This window comes from Halichoeres trimaculatus, unplaced genomic scaffold (genome assembly GCF_033239565.1).
Source record: "Halichoeres trimaculatus isolate MK-OKI-2021-1 unplaced genomic scaffold, fHalTri1.1 fHalTri1_scaffold_18, whole genome shotgun sequence".
Classification (NCBI taxonomy): Eukaryota; Metazoa; Chordata; class Actinopteri; order Labriformes; family Labridae; genus Halichoeres; species Halichoeres trimaculatus.
The window spans coordinates 21,216,242-21,241,399 of record NW_027437196.1 but is presented as its reverse complement, the minus strand read 5'-3'; the positions used below and the strand labels follow the sequence as shown (position 1 = coordinate 21,241,399).

Below are 25,158 nucleotides of genomic sequence, written 5' to 3'. Positions count from 1 at the left end.
GATCACTTTCATCAGAGGTTCCCCAAACCTTTCAGCCAGGAAAATATAAAACAGTGCGGCTAAAGGCCAGCAAACCCCTGCTGTGCCACCAAAACAAACAAGCCAATCCAAAAATGTTATTGGATGAAATATAAAGTGGTGAGTAGTTCTTGATCTTGGAAGGCATGCTGTGATCCCCTCCACTGGGAACCCCCGTGTTGACTAAATCAAGAAACATTTTGTTTAAATGTCCACTCCGAAGAGGAATGTCGCCCAGCTCCCGTTCTAGTTCACTTGATAGTTTCTGTTAAGAAAGGTGGAGCTGGGGCAGTGTTGGTGCCTTTTTTTTTTTTTTAAGGTAAACCCTGGACAGGTCATCAGCCTAACACAGGGATAACATGTAGAGACACAGAAACATTCACACCTTCTGGTGAGCATTAGCCTGTCTTGGGACTACGGGAGGAGAACTGAGAACATGAAAACCAGAAAGTCTGATTCTTTTGGACCTGTTCTTTCCGTCATGTAGCCTACTTTTTTTTTTTTTTGCAGTGCATTGCTTTTTAATGAACTGGCTTGGTTTCAACAGTTTTCTGAGTTTCTGGAACATCTCTGTTTGCTTTTACATTGGGTTTATGGCCAAGGAAGACCTCTGAGTATATAAGTCCACGCTATGGCTTGTGTTGCTTTTGGGTGTTTGGTTGTTTCATGTAGCTGAATATATTCTTAATGATTTTGTGCTCAATTTCTACAAGGTTTAGTTTTCAGTGTATTTTGGGCTTCAAAATGTGTTACCAGATAAAATGACAAAAAAAGACTGGCTTCTGAAAATAAAAAAGTGACTGAGCTTGCAAGTATCAATCAGGCTTCCGTAGGCACAACTGATTTACTATTTTACCTCAAACAAACTCCACAAACATCAGTTAATCCATTTTTAATAGATTATACAATCAAAAAAACAGGAAACAGGAGTCAAAAGACGACTGTCGGCCAGTCCAGAGTTCAGTGATGCTGAGAAATGTCAAACCCAGTCACAGAAATTCAGGTGAGCCTCAGTCCAAGTGTACAGGCGTTAATAATGTCAAAGATGATGTTCACAGTTCAAATCTGAGATTTATTCAGGTTCAACCACGGATCACGAATCCTTTGGCTTTTTATCCCCCCTTGTCAAGAACACTGAGGCTTATTTTGACACAGACACAATACTTTCTTTTTTCAACTTTTGGTCTTCTTGCCTTGACTTTGCATAGGACATAAACCCCTTTACAATAAGAGTTAAAGAAACTGTTGAATCTTAAAACACGATACTGAGACCACCGTACAGTAAACCTGCAGTTACCTGGACAAAAGGTGTGTTAGCGTTAATGTTTGGTCACTGTGCATGTAGTGTGACTGTAGTTTAGTGTTATTTTAATGCATGTAGTAAGAAACCCAAATACAACCCCAGTTATACAGAATCATACACGATTAACAAAAGACAGAAAATTTGAACATGAGCTTTTCTTCTCAATAAAAATAATTTGAACATTAGTGATCACTCTCTTTTAAAAAAATTACATTATATCTGCACTTACATCAAAAATAAAAATATCAAGTAAAAGATGTAACATCCCACTGCACAAAGAATCAGAGGGAACAAAACCAGACAACAGATCAGACCGGAGTCTGCAGCTGCTGCTGAGGCACCTTCATAAACCAGCCACACTGACACCAACACCTGCAAACTCTACATCCTGTTTCATGTAGCTGCATAAATAAAATACTTCTGAGTTAATATAAGAGTTTGGTACCATCGAAAAACAGTAATTCATTTGAGCAGGTCAGGTTTTTTTTCTACCTCTCAGGGAAACACACAGAGTGTTGTTCAGTTTGGATCAAAAGCGTCTTCTAAAGATGCTCAGAAGGTGTCAAACATTTCATCTGTTAAGGTCTCTGGGTTTAAGGCGCAGACATGTTGCATTACACAACAGTTATAAATCGCACAGGGAAAAGAGGACGTACCTTTTTATAAAACATGCTTTCACACTTTACAAACACTTTTATAACTTCAGATTTAATGACCTCTGTGTTTAACTACTTTGAAATCTACCAAAGTGCTTGATGCATAAATCAGATTTCTGGAGAGTCTGTTCCTCTGGAGGATATCTGCATGTTAGTTTGAGAGTTAGGTACGGTGGCCCTGAAGGTTGTGTGCACAAACATTTCACAAAGCAAAAAAACTATTTACTGAATGCCAAGAAAAAAAATCCTTTACAAAACACTTTACAAAACTCCAACAAAAAAATACAATCAGACTGTCAGAATTTTTTTTTCTGCACTTCACAAAATATTTACATCTCGTGAGATGTTTTTGCAGTCAAATATTTATATAATTTTGACTTGTTTCAGCTTCAAGGTAATACTTTTTGTTTCAAATGATACAAATGTCTTACACTCATGTAATGTTTGTGCATTTGACCTTTAGGGCCACCGTAGATATGACATAACTATCTTAGCCCAGTTTGGTTAAAGCGTCCATGTCTTTAGTTAAAGCAAGAAGAAAACAGGTTAATTTAACTTCTAGAAGGCTTCGAATAGAAAAAATATTGTTGCATAAAGACAAAAAGTGACATCATGTTAAACACAAAGACACTGATGAGCGTTTCAGTTTGCACAATCTCACCAGCAGAGGTCGGTAAAATCACTGAGTGCAGAGTCAAACAGGTTAACGAGCCCACATCAGAGGACAGACGCTTCTTCACTTTAAAACTTCTGTTTTCACGTCGATATTATTATATTCATCCATAAATAACCATAAATGTTCAGGCTGTCGACCATATACTGACTGAAAGTTAGTGTTCATTATTCTGACACAACAGACTCTCAGAGAACTTGAACTCCTGTCTGTGTTTATCAGTTACTGATGCAGACTCAGCTCTGAGACAAACAGCTTCAAGCTTTTTCTTTTTTAAATAACACAAGTACATCTCTGAGGGTATTTCTGTATGTTTCAACCTGCTATTTTTAATAACTTGAGGTTTTTAATATGTTTGAATTGTTTTAATGTTGATGTAATACCTTAAGGATCTAATAAAAATGTATTTTGGTCACTTGATGTGCATTATGTATAAGTTCAGATTAGGGCTGTCAAAACTGACGCGTTAATTCAAACTTCTCTTAATGCCACTAATTTATTTGATGCGCAATTCATGTGCATGCGTTCTGTGTACGACCCTCAGCCTGCCCCATAGGTTGGAAAATCAGGAATCCATACAGCACTAATATGGCCAAACATACAGGGGCTGCAGACACAGTGTATGACAATTTTTTCAAGTGTGAAGTGTCCAGGGAATTATCTTTTTTTTCCTGACCAAAAGTACTTGTTAGACAATGCGTCTGTTGTTGTGATGAATGAGCTCTTTCCGTTTGTGTTTAGCTGCAGAAAAAAAGACTGTTTAGTTTAATAACTTGAAAATTATCCTTTTAAGATACATTTGGAAAAGATTCAAATAATGTGTGATCAATTTGAGATTTATCACCAGTTAGCTATGAACAATCATGCAATTATTCACGATTAAATAGTTTAATCGACTGACAGCCCTAGTTCTGATGTGTAAAATAAAAATCTCAGTTTTAGACTTATCTTGCAGTGAGCCTTGAGCTGTTTTGAAGAGGACTAAATTATATCTTTGAGTTGTCTTTCTATTCAAGCACTTTTACAATTTGAGTTTGCTTTGAGAGACTAACCTGAAACAAAAGCTGCGTTTCCATGAAGCAGACTGGTTTGTTCATCTCGGTATGGCGCGTATTTTGTGGCGTTTCCACTGACTTATCCCGGACAGATCCCCAAACAACCGAGACATGCAGTCCCACTTTTTGGGACCCTTTCGTATGGGTGCCAGACTGAACCGATCCGCTCTCGGAAGATGGGGCTACAACACTGTAGAATGTTGATTGGTCGAAAGAATCGTCACTTACTCCGACAGCGGCATTTCTCCTGGCGGCACACAGACTTCTATGAAACAAAGCTTGATTGCGCTTTGTATCAAAGAGCTACATGCCAATCACAGAGAAGACGAAATGCTGCATGTCTTCCATCTATTCTCTTTGTTTACGTCTCGTTTTTGTTCTTCGTTGGATTTATTCGCGGGGTAAACTGTGTTGCTCTGCTACGGCATCACGCCATTATTTAACAGCTGCGGCTTTCGGCATACAGCTTACATGCCGCCTACCACAAGAGGGCACAGTTTTACTATGGAAACACAAACGGGATCAGGGTCAACTGTACCAAACCGTGCCAAACTGTCCTGAACTGAACCAGACTGCTTGGTGGAAATGCTGCTTAACTCCAATCCTAATCTGAGATGTCGGTGCGACGAGTGCCTCAAGATAACAAAACAATCTAGCACACCAGGAACTGAGTCTTTGAGTCGTTCATGCTTTGAACTGCAGGGGGAAGTTATTTCTGTGCATAGAGTCCTGTGGGTTTGAAGAGTGATGTAACTCATGAAGAAACAGTTCTGTCTCTGTAACGACTGTATATGTCACAGCCTGATGCTTACTTAAACAGTCAACAAGAGCTATTTTTAACTGCTGTGTCTATAAATCATTAGTCCCCAGAACATGAACAAAAAAAGCAGTTAAAAAATAACAGGTCACCCTCAGGATCGTCTCGCCTGGTTGAAGTTGTAAGAGAATACCAGTGAGCCTTAAGCTGTGTCTGCTGTGGGTGGGGCTTTGCTTCATTCAGGAAGAAAAATGATAGTGATGTTCAGAAATATGTCAGTAACATCCTCTGACTGTCTCTGTAAACAGGCAGCAGGAATCAACCCATCTCCTCATTATTAAGCTTCTTTTATCCGAACAGTCCTGTAGTCTGACATTATTTTAAAATCCTACACTGTAAGGGAAGTTGTGATCAGTATCACAAGTCCTCCACTGATCTGTATTTCTGTCATTGCAGCATCACTTGATGGTTTGATAAATGTTGTGAACACTTTTGGAGAAAATAAGAAGCTGATGTGAAAATGATTTTAGGAAAGTGCCAAATGACTCCGTTCAGAGAGTTAAGAGCCGTCTGAGACTCAGAGACCCACATCACTGCAACAAGGAACAGTCCACTTTAAAAACAAACTCTCTGTGGCTTAGTGTGCATAGCATATCAACTGAAGGCGTACTGTCTCTGCGTGAACACAGAGCTGACTGTCACATACTGTGAGTTAGATTTTGGGTCTCCACCCGTTTATGAACTGCATCAGTTTCTTCACCTGCAGCTTGCTCAGTTTGAAGTCTTCAGACAGAATCTCCTCCGTCAGCTGCAGGAGTAAATTCCCGTCAATCTTCTCAGACACAAACAGAGACACAATGTCGTCCGTCAGGCCGATGAACCTGAGAGATTTCGAAACCTCTTCGATGGACAGTCCAGCCAGACTGGACGGAGGCTGCCAGGACGGACATCCAGGAGTCAGTGAATTAGAGATGGAAAATATCTCTTGAGGGCCGGGCTCCTGTTGAGTCAGTGAGCTGCTGGATGTTTCCTGTGTGCTGTCACAGGTCGATCCTGGCAGTACATCTGTGCACTTCTTTAAAGTGTTTGATTTTGGTGTCCTCGGGGGTAAAATGGGGCAAGAGAGGCTCTGTTTAGTGTCTGATTCTTCAATCCGTTTGTCTCTGTACATTTCTGAATTGTAACTTGAAGATTTGGTGCAGATCTGGTTCAGAGAATCTTTCTGCAGCCTGAACTCTTTACTGCTGTGTGCAAGCTCTTTACTGTCAAAGTCCACCAGGCTGGATGTGCAGGTCCTCGTGGTGCTCGGGGTCCTCTTTCTGGGGTAGCTGTAGTAGCTGCGACAGCTGGCAGGCAGGAATTCATCCATGCCGTGGGAATCTCCTCCGCTGAAGTTATTTGGCCAAGACAGCCTGGAGGACATCCCATCGGACGGCAGGCTGCCGCTGGACAGCGTAGTGTTTGGTTCAGTGCTGCTGGACTTCCCCCAGTTACAGGGGTAACACACAGGACTCTGCTCCTGTGGTTCAGCAGCTGGCTCCTGCTCACTCGTTCCGCTGCTGGAGGAAAAGTACAAGATTAGATTGCAGTACAAGAACAAATCCAGGAAGTTTTGAACTGTGGGAGGAAGCCAGAGAAAACATGCAAACCAGGATCCATGTGGCGCTGAGGAGTAGACCTTTTCAATAAGAACCAAGTTTTAGGAGGCTGTCAGACACGAAGAAAAAATCTGTGTTCTGACATAAAACTGCTCCATCATGTCTTTTAATGTATTCAGCCTCTAAAGCAATCCCTCTGTGGTCTCCAAAGAGATCTTTCAGCTCTCATTGTTTTTTATTGCAGCAAGACAAAACCCATGGTGCTCACAATGTTTACCTTCTCAACATTCACTGTGTCAAATTCACAATAAATAAGAGTAATGGGCAAAGTAAAGCTGATCAGAGCCCTGCAGGCAGAGGACCATGCATGTATACGTATGATGTATCTATGAATAGCACTGAAACAAAATGACTTTCTGACATCAAAGTAAAGTGCTAAGTGGATTGAACACTTAGACAATGTTAGTGTTTGTGTCAGAGTAAGACTGAGTGGCAGACTTGACCTGTCTGCAGCTGTTGTTAGCTCAGCTCCTCTGCTCTGGTTCCTCTGCAGGATAAAATGATGTTTTTCCTGAAAGGGGCCCTAAAAGGAGGAATACATCTGCTGCCTCTGGATGATGCTGTATGCAGCTGAAATTTACGAAACAATTTTAGATCTTTCTTTTGTCTATTTTTCAGGCTTTTTAAGCCTTTTTTGAGAGTATGGGACAGTGGATAGGAGAATTAATGTGGGGAAGGTCAACTTCAAACCCAGGCCTCCTGCTTGAGGACTACAGCCTCTGCAGACTGGGTAGGTAACTTACTCTCTATGCAAAACCAGCAACAACACCAGTAGCAAAACTTTTTATACTTGCTGGTCATTTTATCCCCAAAATATGTTGATCCTATATTTGTTGTGCTGCTTGAATGAAGAGTTTGTAGTTCTTACATGTTGTGGAGACCAGAGGAGTAATAGGAGAGCGTTGGACTTGGAGACCGGGTGTCCTGCTGCCGAGGCTTGGACAGGACGGGGACTGAGGGCATCTGTTTCAAACTGCGTGGAGGGATCGGCGGGGCGTTCAGAAGACGACACTCTTCCTTCACCTGGCCAAAAAATAAAGAGTTCAAACCAACAGAATCTTTTCTCTTCAATTACATCTATTTCTAAAGACGTCCATCAGATCACATGATGTTTTTGATGGTTTTTAGATTCCCTCTGCTCAAAGAATTCAAAGCATTACCAGCCTTCAGACGTGTCAGTCATATCCATAAGAGGAGGGTGTCAGTGTCAGGCTGCCTCAACATAAACATGGTCATATCATCACTGTTTATCACCAGCAGAGATTTTTAGAAGCGTCTCAGAGTTGAGAAACAGAAACAGAGAACCCACACTGCAGTCAGGTAACAAATTTTAGACGGTTGACATTTTACTTCAGTATCTTTTCTTCAAACAGTAAGTCTGCCTGGTGTTGTAACCTGAAACACTAACTCTCTCTGCTGCTCAGGAGTGTTTGCTTAAGTGTTTAACTCCTCTTCCTGTTGCAAAAGTAACCATGGGTGTTACCAAACCAACCAGGACTGAACCCTTATGATTAACTCTTAAAGCATCACAGATCACAGGTCTACTCACAGCGTCAGACTTGGGTGGTACAGGTGGTGGAGTGAGAGAAACCTCTGAGCTGAGGGGACAGGTGACAGGGAATGACAGAGCTGCAGTCGAGGAGCAGCCGTTGTTGATGCCTCTCAGCCCCTCACTTAAAGACGGTTTAGTGTTCTGACTTCTGAGGTGATCTAACCACAGCTCCTCGTACGGGATGTCAGACTTGTTGAGGGCTGTTTGTTGGTTTGAGGTCTCCATAAGCTCAGGGAAAAAGTGTTCATTGTCTCCAGAGTCTGAGGGGATGCTGTCAGACGGCAGAAGAGTCCAGTCTCCACACAGCGTCATGCAGCCCTGCAGGTTCACCTCACTGTTACCGTGCAGGTTGCTGCCGTAGACACACACAGAGAGTCTGTGGAAGGACTGTGTGAGTTCATCACGGGCGTAGGTTAAAGAGCTGGGGATGTGCATGTGGTTCGGACACCCATTGGTGCTGTTGCCCCCTCCGCTGTTTCCACTGCAGCTTCCATTCCCGCTGCTCTTCTTTGGACTCTTACCCTCTTCGTTCCAGTCTGTCCGTACATCCCTGACAGCTCGAGAGTAGTCATCGATGTCGAACTGTTCCTGACAGTAAGAGAACCAGCGGTGCACCATGGTGTCCAACCACAGCTCCCCCTGCAGCAGCTCCTCTGGGATGATGAACCTGGGCATGGCCAAGTGGAAGGGGAAGTGGGTGGGGATGATTTTGTTGCTTCGCAGAATGCAGCACACAACCACCGTTTTGGTTTGAATATTGACCAGTTTGTAGCGATGACCCTCACGGATGAGATGGAGGTCGTGCTGGTTGCGGGGTGGACTGCTGGGGACTGTGACGTTGACGGGGAGACGTGTTTTCTCCACGATGTTCCTGATGGTGTGCTCGCCGTCCTGCATCTGGAGCTCCAAAGGACTACAGGTGCTGAAGCGGCCTTTGCACTGGAAGGGCAGGCTGATGCTCTCGTTGGTCCGATGGTTCATGCAGATCAAACAGGGCATCTTTCCTCTACCGATCTTACTGATGGAGTTCAGCTTTCCAATCTTCTTAAAAATGGTGTTGAATCGTGATTTCTCTTTGGACGTTTTGGCATAGAGGATCTCAGCCTGACCCATCAGTGTCAGCTCATCCCCGGTGCTCAGTGTGATGTTGTAAACTTCAGTGTCTTCATTACATTCTCCTGATGCCATCTATGAAACACAACATGTGGGAAGCATTAAACTAATAGCTTTTGGTTTTAAATCACTTGTCTAGAATAAGGTTGGTGTATTGATTAATTCATCTTTTGTGTGGTGACAATGAATGGTTTTAAAAATAAATATTATATACATTGAACTTCTTGAACAATCCTTCTGTGGTCATTAGGTGAAATCAGTTTGCATTTTCAACATCTCTTTGAACTTAGAGAGCATGTCTTAAAAATAACTGACTCATTTCCCAGCTCTGATTTTATTTCATTAAAGTTACAGACACAACAACAAACCATTATGATCTCTTTAAACGTTTTGATATACCTTCACATTGAAAGTGATTTCTTCCATGACGTAAACCCTCTCAGGGAATGCTTTTGCAACTTCCTCCACACTGTTGAAGTACTGGACCGGCTCCTTGACATCTCGGTCCTGCTCCAGAAGCTTAAACTGACCTGAAGAAGAAAGAATGACTCAGAGCCAGCTGTGCATACAAACACAAAATATTTAACATCCATGTTTATCCATTAGGATGTGTAACTGAGTCTGGAATGATCCTGTACTGACGAGGGATGAGAGTCCACACAGGATGTGCTCTGTGTTTCTGTGCCAAGTCTACTTTAATGCATGACTTACTGCATGTCTCCACATACTAAAGATATGATCGTGGGATGTCCCCGCGGGCGGGTAATAAAAGTTATAATAAATCAACATAATGGTGATACTGATGCTTGATAAGATGATCTGTGTGAGTAACAGAGACCTCAGTGTGCTGTGTAGTTTTTACATCTATCTGATAAACCACAGATATGTAGAGGAACATGAGGCTCCTAGACCAAATAAATTTTAGTATCACACTGACACCATTATTTCCTTTTCCCTCAGTACAACAGAAAGCTTAAAAATATTTGGGAACATGAGTACTTTTTTACAGAAATTGATTCCGCGGCAGTATCCCTAATATTTAGGCAGTAAGTTGCTGTTTTTAAAGAGTATAATCTTTGTAAATTAATGTAAATATAGTAGTCATTTATAGGGGAACAGAATCTAAAGAAGGTGTCCAGTTTCATTAATTTTCTTCATTTTGAAAGGATGGAATATGCATCATTTTTGTTTCATTAAATTACATACTTGTATGAGTATCTGTTTTGCACAATTATGCTATAGGCATATTTAATATCGTGCACTGCAACGTAAATGTTTGGGCACCCCTGATTTAAAGTCTAATGAAGCTTTGTCTTTATTTGCATACAAACAGAGAGTACTCACACACACACAAGATCAGATCACTGAGGACAAGTTCATTAACCAAGTTTAAACAGGGTTTCTGGTTTTTGATTTATATAGAAAATAAAACATCCAAAAGAGCATCAAGCAAATCTAAAAGCCTCCAGCCTCCACAGTGGACCCTCACCTTCATAGTGAACTGGAATCTCTATTTTGGGCCCGATGACGTAGTGTCCCTCCTCCAAACTGTGAGCAGTGATCGTCGTCCACTGACGGCAGGAATGAATCAAGAGGTAGTCGTTGTCCCTGAGCCCTTCAACCAGCTGACCTACAGATACGAGCACAGAAATAACACCTTAAGATACACTAGACAATGATACACTGCAGAGTGCACTAGACAAAAATACCAAATGTCAAGTCAATACTGCAAATTTTAGTTTGTTAGCTCTCCAAATAAAGAAACCTTAATCGTTATTAAACATCAACATCTGTCATGTTACGCACTGTGCGCCTGTTGCTTCCTCTCAGATGAAAATGAAACCAACTGTTAAACCCACTATTAACGGACAATTACTTTATCAAACTGAGACCAGCTGGCACTGGAAATGATTCGATACTGTGGATAATCATATGAAAACTGCTGTGAAACTTCCAGTTTATACATATTTTAAAGGTTTTTTCAGGGATCTGGGAAATCATCTTGGAGGAATGCTATAAATACTGCTCAGTCTGTGGCTGCTCCACTCATGCCAAGGCATTGGATTACTCAGCACACTCCAGCCACTATTCTCCCCGGACAATGACTAATACCTTAATCCATACCTTTCTAAAAGCAAGCACTACTATTTTAAAGTGCAATGCACCATCACAACCCTGCAGCAGAGGCTCAGCAGAGTGTGACAGAGGAGGATAGAGCACAAAACATGGCTTCAAGTCATCGTGCACGCCAAAGTAAACATGCTTTAATGAAGGTGGATAACCATAAAGCAGTCATCTGAAGTTTTTATTCAAAGTTCACCTTTAATATCTTTGCTGCATCATGTTGAAGTGTTCGGTTCGACCAGTCATACTTTGCTTCATGGGTGAGACTCAAGTTACATTTAGCAAATACTGATGCTTACAGCTCTTTCAATTTTCTTTTCTTTTCTTTCAAAGATCAAGATTCATTTGTCACAAAGGGCTACACTTTAACAACTGTATGACACATGGACAAGCTCCTCCAAAGACTAAACACTATCATGACTGCAGAGTGAAAGCAGAGAAGTTACAGGACATCTCGTACTAACACTGGCTTTATAAACATTCATATTAAGAAGTATTTGAGGGACAAACACAGAGCTTAAAGGATAAGTTCGGTTTATACAGCTTTTACATTGTTTATAGAATGAAGTAGAACAAAATACTCACCCAGAAGGCTTTCCTGATCCAAGCAGTGCTTCAGGAGATATTTAGATCCAAAATCGTGCAGCGGACGTCCGTATAATGGGATCCATCGGGGCATAGACAGCGCTGCTCCTAAAACTGCATCAATCGTCCAAAAACTCATGTTTTTCCAATATTCCATCATGGTCCGCTCAGGGTCAGTCCTCTGCTGCAGTCTGTGTCACTCCAGACAGCGCTGTGTGGCTGTAATGACCTCTGAACTGACGAAGACTTTGTTTACATTTGCCCCTCGGCACGTTGTCATGTAGCCTGCCGTCTTCCCCTGAAAGGATGAGCCGCACTGCACATGCGCGGAGGGGCAATCGTAAACAAAGTCTTCGTGAGATCAGAGATCAGTACAGCCACACAGCGCTGTCTGGAGAGACACAGACTGCAACAGAGGACTAACCCGGAGCGGACCATGATGGAATATTGGTGAAAAACACGAGTTTTTGGACGATTAATGCAGTTTTAGGAGCTGCGCTGTCTATACCCCGATGGATCCCATTATATTGATGTCCGCTGCACAATTTTGGATCTAAATATCTCCCGAAGCACTGCTTGGATCAGAAAAGCCTTCTGGGTGAGTATTTTGTTCTACTTAATTCTATAAACAATGTAAAAGCTGTATAAACAGAACTTATCCTTTAACTACAGGGGGATAGATTTCATAGTTGGAGCTTCTGAAATGTTTACTAGATAGTGTGTTGAGAGAAAAAGAGATTTGCAGAAAAAAAATATTAGCAGCACAATGTTTAGGTTATTTCGCAGCTATAAATACCCATATCAATAATCATAACTGCAATATACCCTTTATTACGTCACTACTGTCAATATATAGACTTTATACCAGGGGTCACCAATGCGGTGCCTGCTGGAACCTGGGCACCTGCAACAACCACTAAAGGCATGTTCCAAAAAACGGCACTAGTTCCTTCCAGAAATTTCCTTCAATAATGATAATCATCATGGAATAATTAACATTGACATGTGAGCAGTGTCTTCCCATAGTATTCCTACTTCTTGTATTATTATTGTTATTAAAAAGTGATCAATGCAATTTTGTTCAGGAGGTTTGTTTCAGACCAGTAGCCCTTGGAATCACTCAAAACCCTTGAGATAGCCCTTGGTCTCAAAAAGGTTGGTGACCCCTGCTTTATACTGTAATAAATTATCAAAATGGCTTTGTATCATGATCCTGACTTCTGTGATACCATCAGTTTCATCAGATTTCAGTACTTTGGTTCAAAGCCAGATTTCCCCTCCAGTATGACTCACTGTGTCCTTCTTCATGGTTTCTTGTCATGGCACTAATGAAATAAACACATGCACTTTAGCTTCTACAGACATATTGATGAGTCCTGCGATTTTGCTTTTGCGTTACTGGTGAAAACCAAAATTAAATTTGAAGAGTGTAAGTAGTTCTGTGTCCTCATGTCAAGAGATGAGAGAGTAGATAAGGTGACAGACAGGTAAATTACAGCCACATGGTAGTCACTTACACATTAAGGAATAAGAGTCATATAAGCCACTGGTCAAATCATAAACAAAACACAAATATCGCAACACACACTTAACCTCAAACACACAGAGGTACTGTCATAGTGTGAGATTCTGAGACTGCTACTGTTGTTGACATAACCTGCTGCTATTCATCATACTTAGTCACTTTTCTCATCACTCCTAAACTTTAAGCTACTAAGAGGAGCTTTATTTTGATTTAGACATCCTTTGGACACAGTTGTTGGTCTGGTATCTCTTTAATTTTGCTCTGCACATGTGCAAGCAAAAAAGTTCATCTTCTAGTCTGTTTGGATGCCAGATGAAAATTCCTCACAGTGACTCTTAACTGCACGGTTTTCATTCCCACATGAAGACCCGTTAATGTATACACCTTAGTTATCTAATCTTAGTTTATTTGCATGGACTCGTGCTGCTGTTTGCTCCTTGTAGCAGCAATCTTAATTAACCCCCTGGGAACCAATGAAGGTTAATCTAATCTTTTTTCATAGCTAACATCACTTAAGTAAAACAAACGGGCAAGTGTACCTCAGCTAACAGCTAACAAGCACTTTAGCAGCTATCATTAGACACAGTTAGCATTGAAAGGGAGTTACTAACCGTTATCCAGCTTGACAATCTGCGGCAGCCTGTAAGCACTGACCAGTTGATCTAACGGCAGGGACGTCGTGCTCCAAGTAACGTCTTTTAAATTGTTGTACAACATTGTTCCAAGGTCCATCGTGCTAGCTTACTTTAGCCAACCTGAGTTGTTGGCGATGTGTAAACACGGTCACAAAAGGCTACACGAAGGTAACAAACACAATAACACACCCGCTCTCCATCTACACCTTCGTGCAGTATGTATTAAATAAACTGTTGCATATTTTCTGTGCAATATGTCTACGTATCAAAAAGGTCCGATATCTGATAAAGTAGCAGAGCCATGTTTGTTTAGCTCGCGACGGCTGCATCAAGGCGACTGGTCCACATCAATAACGGAAATACGTCATTTTCCTTCAAAAATAAGAGCACTATTTACTTTGCGGTACATGTGAGGTAGTTTGAGACTGGTAAGTGTCAAAAACTTTTTATATTGTTTCTCTAAATAGTTCAGTCGTCTTGAAATAAACAAAAAGCTAGCGTTTCCTTGAGTGAACTGTTTTGACCAACAGTTAACTAGCTTTGTTTGCGTGTTTGAGCCAAAGCTTTGGTTAAGCGTTGCACTCACTGATAGCAAAATATTTAATTGAACAACAGAAAAAGATGCGTTTTCCGGGTGTTTTTATGATACTATAATTACAAGAGAGATATCTCTAGTATTTTATTAATCTGCTCAGAATTTATGATCTCATTTTAGGATTTAAAGTTTTGGTACTTTTGGTAGGAAACCATTCTTTTTCAGGACTGACTTAATAAATAAAACATATGCTCTTAAATCCAAACAAACACAACCAAGAAGGGTGAACAGCTGTTAACTTTTTCCCTTTCAACCTGTAAATTGTCTTTGTTTTCTGAGGTCTATACAGAAAAAAAATACAAGGAGTTTGTATGTCCAAAGAAACCTATCATTTATTTTTAAAAATACATTGTCAGTTTGATTTATTCACACAGACCAAACATCAAAATAAGATAAGTGGTAAATGTTATGAAAAAAGATGGGAGTCAGCTTTATCTCATCTAAACCCGTGAGTACAGCACTTTGCAGCATTAAGCAAGTTACAGTAACAAGGACAAACTTCCATTGACAGGCAGAAACCTTGAGAGATGGCCCAGACCAAAGCCAGCTCAAACTAAACTTTATCTAAAAGGAAAATATTTGGGTCTGCTCTTTAAAGTAGGAGAGTGTCTGACCCTGACTGGTAGATGAATCTAAAGGAGAGGAGCTTGCTAACTAAATCTCATTGGAGGAAATAATTTACTGTCATCATGCCTGAAATCTGTGACGGTATTGAAATACAAGCACCATCAGTGACTCACTTCCTGGGTCTCCCTGATTTAAATAAAGGCAACTTCCTTAATTTTCTCTACAGCTCTGTGTGCTCTCAGACTGCCGACATGACTTTCCTGGACACTCTGCGTCAGTGGGACGAGGCTGTCACCTGTGTGGACAGAGGAGAGCTTTCAGAAAGTCTCAGGATTTTCCTTTCCATCCAAGAACCAAACTCCAAAATCTATTTCAGCATCGGCTGTCTACACCTTCTCAACCAAGACCTGGAAGCAGCAGAGAAGGTAGTCCTCTTAGACATCACATACATACTAACTGAAATTCTATTTGTTTATTATTTTTTTTGCGCTGTCATAAAAAGTTGTTAAATTTTGATGCTGAGATAAAATGCTGCGATATTTTGGAGTCTGAAAGTTGAGGTCACTAAAAAAGGAGAAGTAGAGTTTGCCGTTTCTCTTTTCCTCCGGAGGAAGTTACATTGTTTCTGATATTTCACAGGCTTTTGATTGCAGCATTGGAAAAGATGAGCATTTGGCTGTCGCCTTCTTTCAGAGAGGAGTCACATTTTACAGAAAAGAAAGGCAAGATGCACCCGTCATCCTACTAAATGTTCACATTTGTTCCTTATTTTACCAATCTGGTGTCACAGATGGTGGTACATTGCTAATTTTTTTTTTACAAAAACAGATTTTGTAAGTATGTCAGTAAGTAAGACAACATATCAAAAGTTGAAAGTGAAACATTGTTGCTTAGTAATAATACTGTGCAGAAGACACCCTGGGATACATCCAATCCTTAATAACCACTTTTCTATCAGTCCACCAGAGGTCTTTGATTGTATTGTTTATTTTCAAAGGTACGAGGAGAGTTTAGGGGATTTCAAGCAGGCCTTTAAAACACTGCGAGGCAACCAGCTAATTGATTACAAAGCTCTTGGTCTCAGATATAAATTATACGCATGTGAGGTAAGATTTTAAAAGCATATATTTTTAATGACTACTGCTCTTTATCATGACTTTTACTAAATTCATACATTTCTGAACACTTCAAATTCTGCTCCATTAATGCCCTGATGCACATTTTAATACTGTTTCTCCTTTTAAAATTTAATTTAACGGAAGTTCATACATGTCAGTGAATTGTATGGTCTTTTTAATACATTTTAACTCCAAACAAGTGAAGAATTTAAACTGTAACATGGATGTTTCCTGCTTCAGGTTCTTCACAATGCTGCTCTTTGTGAGGCTCAGCTGGGCAACTGGGAGAAAGCTCAGGAGAACCTTGTGAAAGCTCTCGACTACAAGACCGACACCAAGCTCAATGCTATTGACAGAGCGCTGCAATCAACACTGGTCAGTGAACACATCACAATTTTACCTTAACACACAGACTGTGTGTTGGGCTGCTAAAAGAAAATAAAACAAGCTACACGGAATGTAGCAAGTGTAGTGTGTTGAGGGAAATTTATATGTACAATACAAAATTATAGTTTTACAGTTTTTATACAAATGTAATTTTAGTCTGAACGGATCAAACTGAAACAAAACAAATTAATTAGTAACTTTTGATAAGATAGAATTTTGGAAAAAGGTGATGCATTTACCCAAGTCGGAAACAAAAGAAGATTTTTTAAAGAGTACTTCTGGAGCGTTTACTGAAAGAATGGCTGATTGTCAGGAAATACGGAAAGTCTGACATGTCAACATTTTGTGTTTTCATTTCCTCAACAGAAACAGAAACTTTTCAAACTGGTGGAATTTCCGTCAAAAGTTATTTTCAAGCCGAATAAGCACTATGTAGCTGAGCTGGAGAAGAAGGACTATCTGGGCAAAGCAAAGGTAACACTTGTAGTGCAAGTACTGAGCAATGAAACACAATTTGAATTTAAGCAGAGATGCAAACAAGCTTTAAGATGCAGGGTAAAGTGGAGCAAGCATTGATAAATGGAAGTAAACAAGTAAACACAGGATGCGCATAACAGCAGCACATGAAGGAGACTGAGGATGGCTCTGCAGGGTCAGTAAAATGTCAGTCCAGCAGATGATCACTGATTTTATTCTGTTTTGTTTTGTAGGATTAAAAACTTGAAGAGAAAAAGAATGCAAGTTTTGACACAGTAACCCTAATTTCTTTCTTGGTTATCTTTAGGTTGTAGCTTCTGTGGTTCCTCAGGATCAGTTCTCTGGTTTTGCTCCATTACAGCCACAGGTGAGCCTTTTCTTGTCCTTCATTAAAAAAAAAGGGTAATCAAACTTTGAGTAGAATCAGTCATCACTGATGAAAATCATAGTACTATCATGTCTGGAGCTGCAGATGACATGTCTTTGATCACCCCTGACAGGTAGAAGATAATCCAGTTCGTCCAAAGGAACCTGAAGTCCTGAGGTAGTGCTCTCACTGTGGAGCAGTAGAGACCCGACACCAAAAGATTATCAGAATTATTAAAAAACTATAAACCCTTTAAAGATGCTTTTGTTACTGAAGAGCTATAAACCTCAAGATGAAGTAGAAATGTTGGCTCAGCATTGAAATATGAACAGCAGGTTATCCATATAGTTATCATATTTTTAATATTTGTGTTTCTGCAGGGCTTTGGAGGGAGAGCCTCACACAGTCCTGTTTGAGTTTATTCCTGAGACCAGTGATGAGCTCGCTGTGGTGCCGGGAAACATCGTGTTTGTGCTACAGAAAGGAGCTGACAACTGGGCCTCTGTCATCTTCAATGAAAGAGTAAACGTTTTCTTTTTCTTGGTGTTCACATATACCCATGAATCACATTTTAAAATCTTGTCCTCTTGTGCCCCTGTTGTAGCTATACATGATTTAAAGCTACAAAAAATCTGAATTTTAGAAAAGCCCTATTTTAGCCTCAGAGTGAAATGCTTCATTTTATCACTTTAGCTCTCTGAGGCCCCCTGCTGCACTAACCCCTTTCTCTCTAATTGGCCAGGAGACCTGTCATGGGGCAGAGCTATGGACAGACAGCTGTAGTTTAAGTCCCACCCCTCCAACATGTCACAATCCTTATGTAATGACCTTATAATTTCAGCAAGTCTTGTGTGGATCTTGGGCTATTTTTTTTTTTAGAACAGAGTATTTTAGTCATTTTACAGACAGATTCAGTGATTTCCTCAGCATTAAAATGTATAGAGGTTTGAAAATCTGCAAACATTAAAAATGAACACTCAGAACTGTTACTTTATATCAATGTTGACGATATGAGAAGCAGAATACCCTCTTTAAAGTCAATAAATCGTTTCTGTTACAGAGAGGACTGGTTCCTTACAACTACCTGGAGCGTTTGGAGATCTCGTTAGCCTCTGAGGTGGGGAATAAATTTATTTCTCATTTTCTGGATAAAATCTGGTTGCTTTAACAATATTTTTTAAGAGATAAATTTTTCATCTTGAGATAATAATCTTGTATTTGTGAAAGCATTTGTACGCTCTTCACCAACTGCAGGGTATCACTATGCCTCCAACCCGAGAACCACCGACCAGACCTGAGAGGAAACAAGGTTTACCCACTGAACATGACTTTATACAGACTTTGATAAACATGCACTGACTCTGTTATAAGATGGTATCACTTTTTTTCTTTCACACTTTGTCTTTCAGATATGACTCACAATGATAAGAAGAATGGAGATAAACAGCCTAAGGTACGCTGACTCTCATCCTTCATTTGTTTACTCACTGTACACCTTTGATCCTCTGACCATGATGTGCTGTTTGAGGAGGATTTTTACTGACTGTCAGAGCAGAAGTGCTTGTTTCAGTTTCAGTATTATTGTGAAAAAAGCCCAAGGTCGTATTTAGTTCACAAAGTCTTTAGACATGAGTTGTTTCCTCTGAGTTAAATTATTTCTCTGCCTTTTCCAAAGAAGTCTGGGTTTTGTGCAAAGCATCAGTATAAACTTAATTTCAGTGATTACATGAGGAACCAATCTTAATGACTTTCATTATTTCCAGGACTCACCCCCTGCAGATGATTTGTGTATCGTGAAAGTCCGCTTCACCTTCACCTTCGCTGTCTCAGTCCCGGTTGGATTCACGTATGAAGTACTGGTCGATAAAATCAGCAAGAAACTGAATCTCAGGAGTACCACCATCACACTGAGGTGAGGAGCACGTTTAGATAAAAGAAGTTTTTGTGTATACAGTGTTTTAGGCAGAATTTGACCCTCCTGTTTGATTTAGTCTGACCTCTGAGGTGACAGAAGAAAGCCTCATTGATGCAGATTCAGAGATGGAGAGTGTGTGGAGTCGAGTCAAAGGTGGACACATCACTGTGTGGTGTCACGCCAAAGAGGTGAGAAGAAATCTGGGTCTGAGCAAGCTTACTAAAGGGCTCATTCCCAGTTGCTCTGCTATTTATCAGGTTGTTATGAAAAAGATCTGCGTATAAATATCAGGATATAAATTAATGAGCTCCTACAGCCGGCTCAGTGAATCTACCGAAACAATTGTAAAACTCTGTTCCAGAGCTATGATCAGGCTCCATCCAAATCCCTAAATGATCATCTTGGACATACTAAGTAAAATAACATAAAATCAAACCAAATCTTTTGTTTCAGCTTGTGTTGTGAGTAATTCACATCACAAATTCATTTTGTTCTTTTTGTTTTCAGCAAACTGACTCAGAGCCTCAGTCTGAACTTTACTTTGTTGCTCTTCACTCCTATGAGTCTGTGAATCCAGAGGATCTCAGTTTCCATGAAGGGGACAAAATTGCGTTCCTCTCCAGAGGTAAGACTCAGTCTTTTAGGGGTTATTACTATAAACAAATTAATAAAGCGTGATTAATCCAAGTATACATTTTTTATCCTTATTTTCTTCTTTTTAGTTAACCAGGACTGGTTGGAGGGTCAGTTGAACGGGAACACTGGAATATTCCCTGCAGCCTTTGTGGAAGAAGTTCCTCTCAGCGCCTAGTAGTTTCAACAAAATAACATGAACAGAAAATGTCATAAATAAAGCCAGTGAAAGGGTTCAATGGGTCAGCATAGAAAAGATGGCATGTACCTCAAACCCACAGCTAAACTTTGAAAAAACTGTTGCCAACTTTTTTTTTGTAAATCTCTCTTTTTCTCAGAATTTAAACTCAAATCTCAACGTTTTGAAAATAAACAAACAAAAAGGGAAAACTTTGACTTCAAGGTCAGATGATAAAAACAAATATGTAATGAAAATGCTGTACTCCTCTAAAGAATGATGAGCACATTATTCGTTCATAAACTGATCTGCTGTTGCAGCTCTAAGGTATTTTCTTTTTAAGTGATGCAGGAACAAAAAGCCACCATAAGTTATATGAAAAGGTTTAATTATTATTTAAATCCGACAATAATCACAAGCAATAAATCTGTAACATGAGAGCAGACAGGCATCATTAAATAATCAGCTGTGGACTGCATCAGTGTGAAATTATGATGAAGATGTTCCCTCCTCCTCGTAGGCGATAGCTATACCTCTCCTTCCCTTCACCGCCTTCACCACCGGGGTCTCTCCCAACTTCTGCTCCAGACCCCGCCAGCTCCGCTCTGCCAGGAAAGACGCTGAGAACAAAGACACATGTTAATAAAATTGGGTGTATGCTGTTCAGACTAATGCTAAAAGTGGAACAAGTACTGTGTGTGTTTGATATTCTATAATAAAGATGTATTTATGCAAAAAGCGAATCAGCCTGTGTCCTTTCAGCAGCAGGGTGTTTGTGCATCTCGTACCGGCTGAGTTTGTGTTGGCTACAGTCAGAGTCTGGTTCCTGAGGACCACAGAGGAGTCAGACGAGGACTCTGCAGGGTCACTGATCAGCAGGTTGCGGCTGCGCAGAGCTCCCGTGATCAAAGAAACGTCTGTCTCATCCTCTTCCTGCTGATCGGCCAGAGGAACATGACTCCGCCCACCTGGTGTTGGTTTTGATGAAAGAAAAAAAATCGAAAGTCAGAAACAATCAAATAATGATACAAAAATAAATCCCATTATAGTTATTGATTCAGAGAGGAGGGCTTATCAATATTTTCAGGGACCTTTAACTGAGCAGAAAGAAATTCCTTCACCTTTAGAAAAATGGAAAATACACATAGAATAATGTATTTACGACTTAAAAGAGAAGAGTGTATTAAAGGGACAGTGTGAGATCAATTATTAAGTGTAATGTCTGTTCTCTCATTTATAACCCAGCAATCTCTCTGTGTAATAAACACACAAGAAAGCTGATGTCTCATTACACAGATGTGCTTTCTTATTGTTAAAATCACCAAGAGAAAGGCTGAATTATGAATTTGGGTTAAACTAGAAATAAAAATATCCTTCACAGCTCAATAAAATTGATAAGAAAATATTCAAATCAAAAAATGTTTTAATATGACTGCATGAAGATTTTAATCTAATATTAGAAATTTGAGGCCTTTAAATCTTGATCCTTGGGTGTAAGAAAGTCTGACAAATGTGAGAAAAATGTAAAAACAGCCATTCTGTCCAGTCTTCCTCTTTAATTTGGATTTAGTTTCTAAAAACAAAACGTGTGCGTTCCCTCTCACCTGGCAGCAAGTGTCTAAAGTCTGTGACGTATTCTTCTGACCACTCCCTCTTCCTGTTGCAGGCCACCTCCATCTCAAACGGAGTCACCACAGGTTTATAAAACTGACTGGAGTACAGCTGGGAGTTCTCGGGACACGCTATCAACACAAAAACATCAATCTCCAGGAAGTTGGCTAGTTTAGGCACGTTGAGTTTGCCCATGGCGAACATGTAGCTCTTCTTCCCGGCTCGGCGGATCGTCTCCTTCAGCTGCTGGATGACGCTCAGGTAGTCAGCCACACCTAGAGTGCCCACCAGGATGCCAACCACGTTAGCATCTTTAGCTCTCTCTATGGCGTAATATCGCTTCATCAGTGCTCGGTTTATGGACACTGACTCAGTCCTCCCCGTCAGTGTTATGGGGTCAAAAGAGGAAAAAGAGCAGCGATTCCAAGTCATCATGAAGTTACTAAGGGTGGGCCCCTCCTGTCCCACATAAAACACACTGTAGTCCTTCATGTTTAATCCACTTTTTAACAAGAACTGGCGTCCAAACTGACAGATCACCTGTCTGTTGTCTTCCTCTGACTTGCTGCTGTGTTCCTGCCGTGTTTTAATCCAGCCGTGACTGTAACACTGCTCCCCCTCCACAACCAGCTCTGAGACCACCAGGTTAGGATACTCAGGTGAGAGCAGGGCCTGAAGATCCTCTGGAAACAAGGGAAAAGATATGTTCAGGTACAGAGAAGAAAAAATATGATATATATATGAAGTAAGAAGTTAGAAAACAAGTTTTAAATTCTTTCACTCCTGACAATGAGTATACAGCAGCGTTAAATTAGAAGCCCAGCTACAAAAAAACTCATCTTTCTTTCTAGTGAATCTACAAAATCTCTGATTTTGATATGAAAAATTAAAAATCAGAAAGTGTAATTGTGTTTGGATTATGTCCATTTCAGTCTGACAGCTCACGTTTCGATGCTTTGAATGCTTATTGCAGCAGCAGTTTGTCATTTGTGTTTGACATCCAGGCTCCCCCCTCATCACTGTGTGCAGATGTATTTCATGTGCCTAAATGTGACCAGTTACTTTCTAAGACCCACTGCAGACAGCACCAGAACAGGTGAATTCAGGGAGGTGATGGAGCTGTAAGCTTATGGGTGCAGCATGTGCAGAGGCAGGGAGCAGAAATCTGTCAGCTCAATTAGACCACCACACTGGGAGGATATATTTTTAGGATGACAGTGAGATGACACAAATCGGTGAAGCTCAAAATACCCTGAGCTACCTCACGCTTTAATTTAACATTTAATCTTCATACTGTTTTGATATTTCAGATTTGAGAACAGCTTACCCATAGCGTGAACATAATTGACGTCGTAAAGGATGATGATGTGACTCTGTGTGTCCGGGTAAAGTTCTCTGAAGGCAGACGAGCACTTCTCCAGATCTATGGCTCTCCTCTCAAACACGTACATCAGTGGCAGCCGCGTGGACGGGCTGAGACAGGCGCTACCATAGTGAATGATGCAGTCAGCTCCAACATGCTCTGCAGCGACTTCATCCACACAGCAGCTGAGAGAGAGTTCAACAAAATTACTAACTGCACAACAAACAATACAACACTTAAATCAAAGTGTTTGTCACAGAAAACATCAGTCACATTTATGTGTAGTTTATTATCCCTGATTTAAATGTGTCATGTTACCTGCCGTAGGATGTGTCTCCTAAAATGAACGGAGTGGCTTTACTGTTCCTCTCGATCTCTGCTGCGACTGCAACTGAATCCACCAGCAGGTCATCAGGAAACTGCAGAGTGACCTGTGAACAGACAGGATCCCGGACATTAGGCAACCACAACACTCACCTAATGTTATTTAGTGTTTTTTTTATCTTATACCGTGCTTTCTGTCCTTGTGTAGCTCCTCCATCTAATCTTTCTCTCATTTGTTTAGGTCTGCAGCCTAAGAGCTATATGGTTCAAGACAACACAATAAAAAAGTAAAGCAACTAACTTCCCAACTAATTAAACAGAAACATGGATTCTAACTCCCAAGCCAAATAGTCTACAGGTAAACAATGTCAAATTGCTTAGGAGATTATGGCTAACACAAGCAGAGCTAGCTCCAGTAGCCTTCAGTTCTCCTTGCTGGTTAATATCCTTTTACCTATGCTCGTTACTCATTGCTCAGGTCGAGTGGTTATGTCGGTTTAACCAGACGCACAACCTACATGCAACTTTAACTCTGTATACTAAATCAGCATACTGACAAACCATGCCACGGTGCCAGATAATATCTGTCACCTATGACCGTTTACATCCAGGTAGTGGAGCAGTATAACTTAGAAACAACATGTGACCAACATTTCAGGCCTGCAATTAAAAACATACCCTCTATAGGACATTAAACTTTGATTTACTCCCAGCATCAAAGCCACGATGTGTTAGTGACATTTAATTAATGATGCATAGTTCACATATAGAAGCATCTCAGTACAGTCCATAGCCCACTTAGAGTGACAGCAGAGGACCTGTGATGTTTGGTATATGACAAATAGGGGGCATACAAACTGATTGCATTGGACAGTAACAACGATAATTGCTCACCTTTTTGAATTGACGCTCATTGATGAAGTCACAGGTCTCTCTGATCTGATACAGCTCTTCAAGTTTCTCCTCAGGGGTGTTTGTCTTCAATGAAACATCGACAAGACGCTGCAGCACCGTTTCCGAGCTGCTACTGAACGCATCAGCCATGTTTTCATAGATACAACCTGAAAAAAATCTCTTATTAAACAGAAATTCAGAAAGTAGTGACAGAAAAAAACAATCTAAAAGACACATTATGAGTCACAAACATTTGCACGTCCATCCCAGATCGCCAACGTTTTGAATTCGGGAAGGTCACGATTAAACGTGTCGATAATCTTAGTTGCAAGTACTATTAACCCTGATACAGAGAATGACGCAGTGTAAAATGTACAGCTCACCATCATTACAGAAATGGTTGTTTATGCTAACGTAGCTTCGAGTTAATCTGACTCCAGTGGTCTTTTTTGACCAAAGTCATCCCAAATTATTGTGTTTAGCATAGAGCACTGTAAATCTTTTTAGAGAAGACAGTAAGTAAACACTTACTTCGATATCATGTGGATGAGTGTTTCTTTGACAGCTACACACGTGTAAGTGTGGAACTACTCACAACGCTCACAAATGAGCCGAAGTTCAACCCGGACGATCATTTCCGGGTTGAATTTTTTCCCAAGTTCCGGTTCAAGCTTTTAAAAATAAAAGCACGGTAAGCCTTTCGTTATTTCTAGAGGGATAAATATATATATATATATATATATATATATATATATATATATATATATATATATATATATATATATATATATATATATATATATAATTTCAAGTTAATGAATATATGACAAAAATAGCTACAGTACGTAAGGAAATCGGGGTATTAATGTAATAAGTTTAATATATCAAAAGGAAATTACTATAATCTTAGCAGGATACTGTGCCCCTCTGCTGTGCCTCAGTGTCTTAAAGACAGAAGTTCAAAGACGTGTGGTCCCTTGACCACTGTGATGACAAGCACTGTTAACAATTACACCCCTTCACAGAAAACCCACCAGGAAAAGACAATTTCTTTAATGACACGGCATTGATATTG

General features: G+C 40.3%; 3 protein-coding genes across 4 annotated transcripts; 1 reads left to right on the top strand and 2 right to left on the bottom strand.

Annotated features, from left to right (window-relative positions):
- Positions 1-893: 893 nt before the first annotated feature.
- On the bottom strand, positions 894-13,987 carry garem (GRB2 associated, regulator of MAPK1). Of its 2 annotated transcripts, none has more exons than XM_074693722.1 (6): positions 13,631-13,987; positions 10,275-10,415; positions 9,185-9,315; positions 7,670-8,860; positions 6,989-7,143; positions 894-6,021 (listed from the first exon to the last, which is right to left on the bottom strand). In XM_074693722.1, exons 1-6 carry the CDS (start codon positions 13,749-13,751, stop codon positions 5,175-5,177), a joined length of 2,586 nt encoding a protein of 861 aa, XP_074549823.1. In that variant the 5' UTR covers positions 13,752-13,987; the 3' UTR covers positions 894-5,174. The 2 variants fall into 2 exon arrangements, with proteins under 2 accessions (XP_074549823.1, XP_074549824.1); XM_074693723.1 differs by having other exon boundaries at positions 894-6,018.
- Positions 13,988-14,021: 34 nt separating this feature from the next.
- ncf2 (neutrophil cytosolic factor 2) lies at positions 14,022-20,090 on the top strand. Its single transcript, XM_074693863.1, has 16 exons — positions 14,022-14,082; positions 15,043-15,241; positions 15,456-15,538; positions 15,814-15,922; positions 16,175-16,309; positions 16,688-16,795; positions 17,106-17,165; positions 17,299-17,342; positions 17,546-17,687; positions 18,226-18,282; positions 18,420-18,474; positions 18,575-18,618; positions 18,929-19,077; positions 19,157-19,268; positions 19,588-19,705; positions 19,803-20,090. Exons 2-16 carry the CDS (start codon positions 15,068-15,070, stop codon positions 19,889-19,891), a joined length of 1,479 nt encoding a protein of 492 aa, XP_074549964.1. The 5' UTR covers positions 14,022-14,082; positions 15,043-15,067; the 3' UTR covers positions 19,892-20,090.
- A 141-nt stretch (positions 20,091-20,231) lies between these two features.
- Positions 20,232-24,732, bottom strand: dph2 (diphthamide biosynthesis 2). The gene is made up of 7 exons (XM_074693862.1): positions 24,615-24,732; positions 24,084-24,250; positions 23,184-23,296; positions 22,830-23,050; positions 21,496-22,185; positions 20,680-20,859; positions 20,232-20,511 (listed from the first exon to the last, which is right to left on the bottom strand). The coding sequence occupies exons 2-7, from the start codon at positions 24,231-24,233 to the stop codon at positions 20,381-20,383; spliced, it is 1,485 nt and encodes a 494-aa protein (XP_074549963.1). The 5' UTR covers positions 24,234-24,250; positions 24,615-24,732; the 3' UTR covers positions 20,232-20,380.
- Between the last annotated feature and the right edge of the window lie 426 nt (positions 24,733-25,158).

Coding starts and splice junctions, on each gene's coding strand:
- dph2 (XM_074693862.1), bottom strand. CDS start 24,233: ATGGCTGATGCGTTCAGTAGCAGCTCGGAAACGGTGCTGCAGCGTCTT. Junction 23,297..24,083: donor ATGAGCGTCAATTCAAAAAG/GTGAGCAATTAT, acceptor GTCTGTTCACAG/GTCACTCTGCAGTTTCCTGA. Junction 23,051..23,183: donor GGAGACACATCCTACGGCAG/GTAACATGACAC, acceptor ACTCTCTCTCAG/CTGCTGTGTGGATGAAGTCG.
- garem (XM_074693722.1), bottom strand. CDS start 13,751: ATGGACCTTGGAACAATGTTGTACAACAATTTAAAAGACGTTACTTGG. Junction 9,316..10,274: donor GATTCCAGTTCACTATGAAG/GTGAGGGTCCAC, acceptor TTTCTTCTTCAG/GTCAGTTTAAGCTTCTGGAG. Junction 8,861..9,184: donor AAATCACTTTCAATGTGAAG/GTATATCAAAAC, acceptor TGTGTTTCATAG/ATGGCATCAGGAGAATGTAA.
- ncf2 (XM_074693863.1), top strand. CDS start 15,068: ATGACTTTCCTGGACACTCTGCGTCAGTGGGACGAGGCTGTCACCTGT. Junction 17,343..17,545: donor AAGGAACCTGAAGTCCTGAG/GTAGTGCTCTCA, acceptor GTGTTTCTGCAG/GGCTTTGGAGGGAGAGCCTC. Junction 19,078..19,156: donor AGTACCACCATCACACTGAG/GTGAGGAGCACG, acceptor TGTTTGATTTAG/TCTGACCTCTGAGGTGACAG.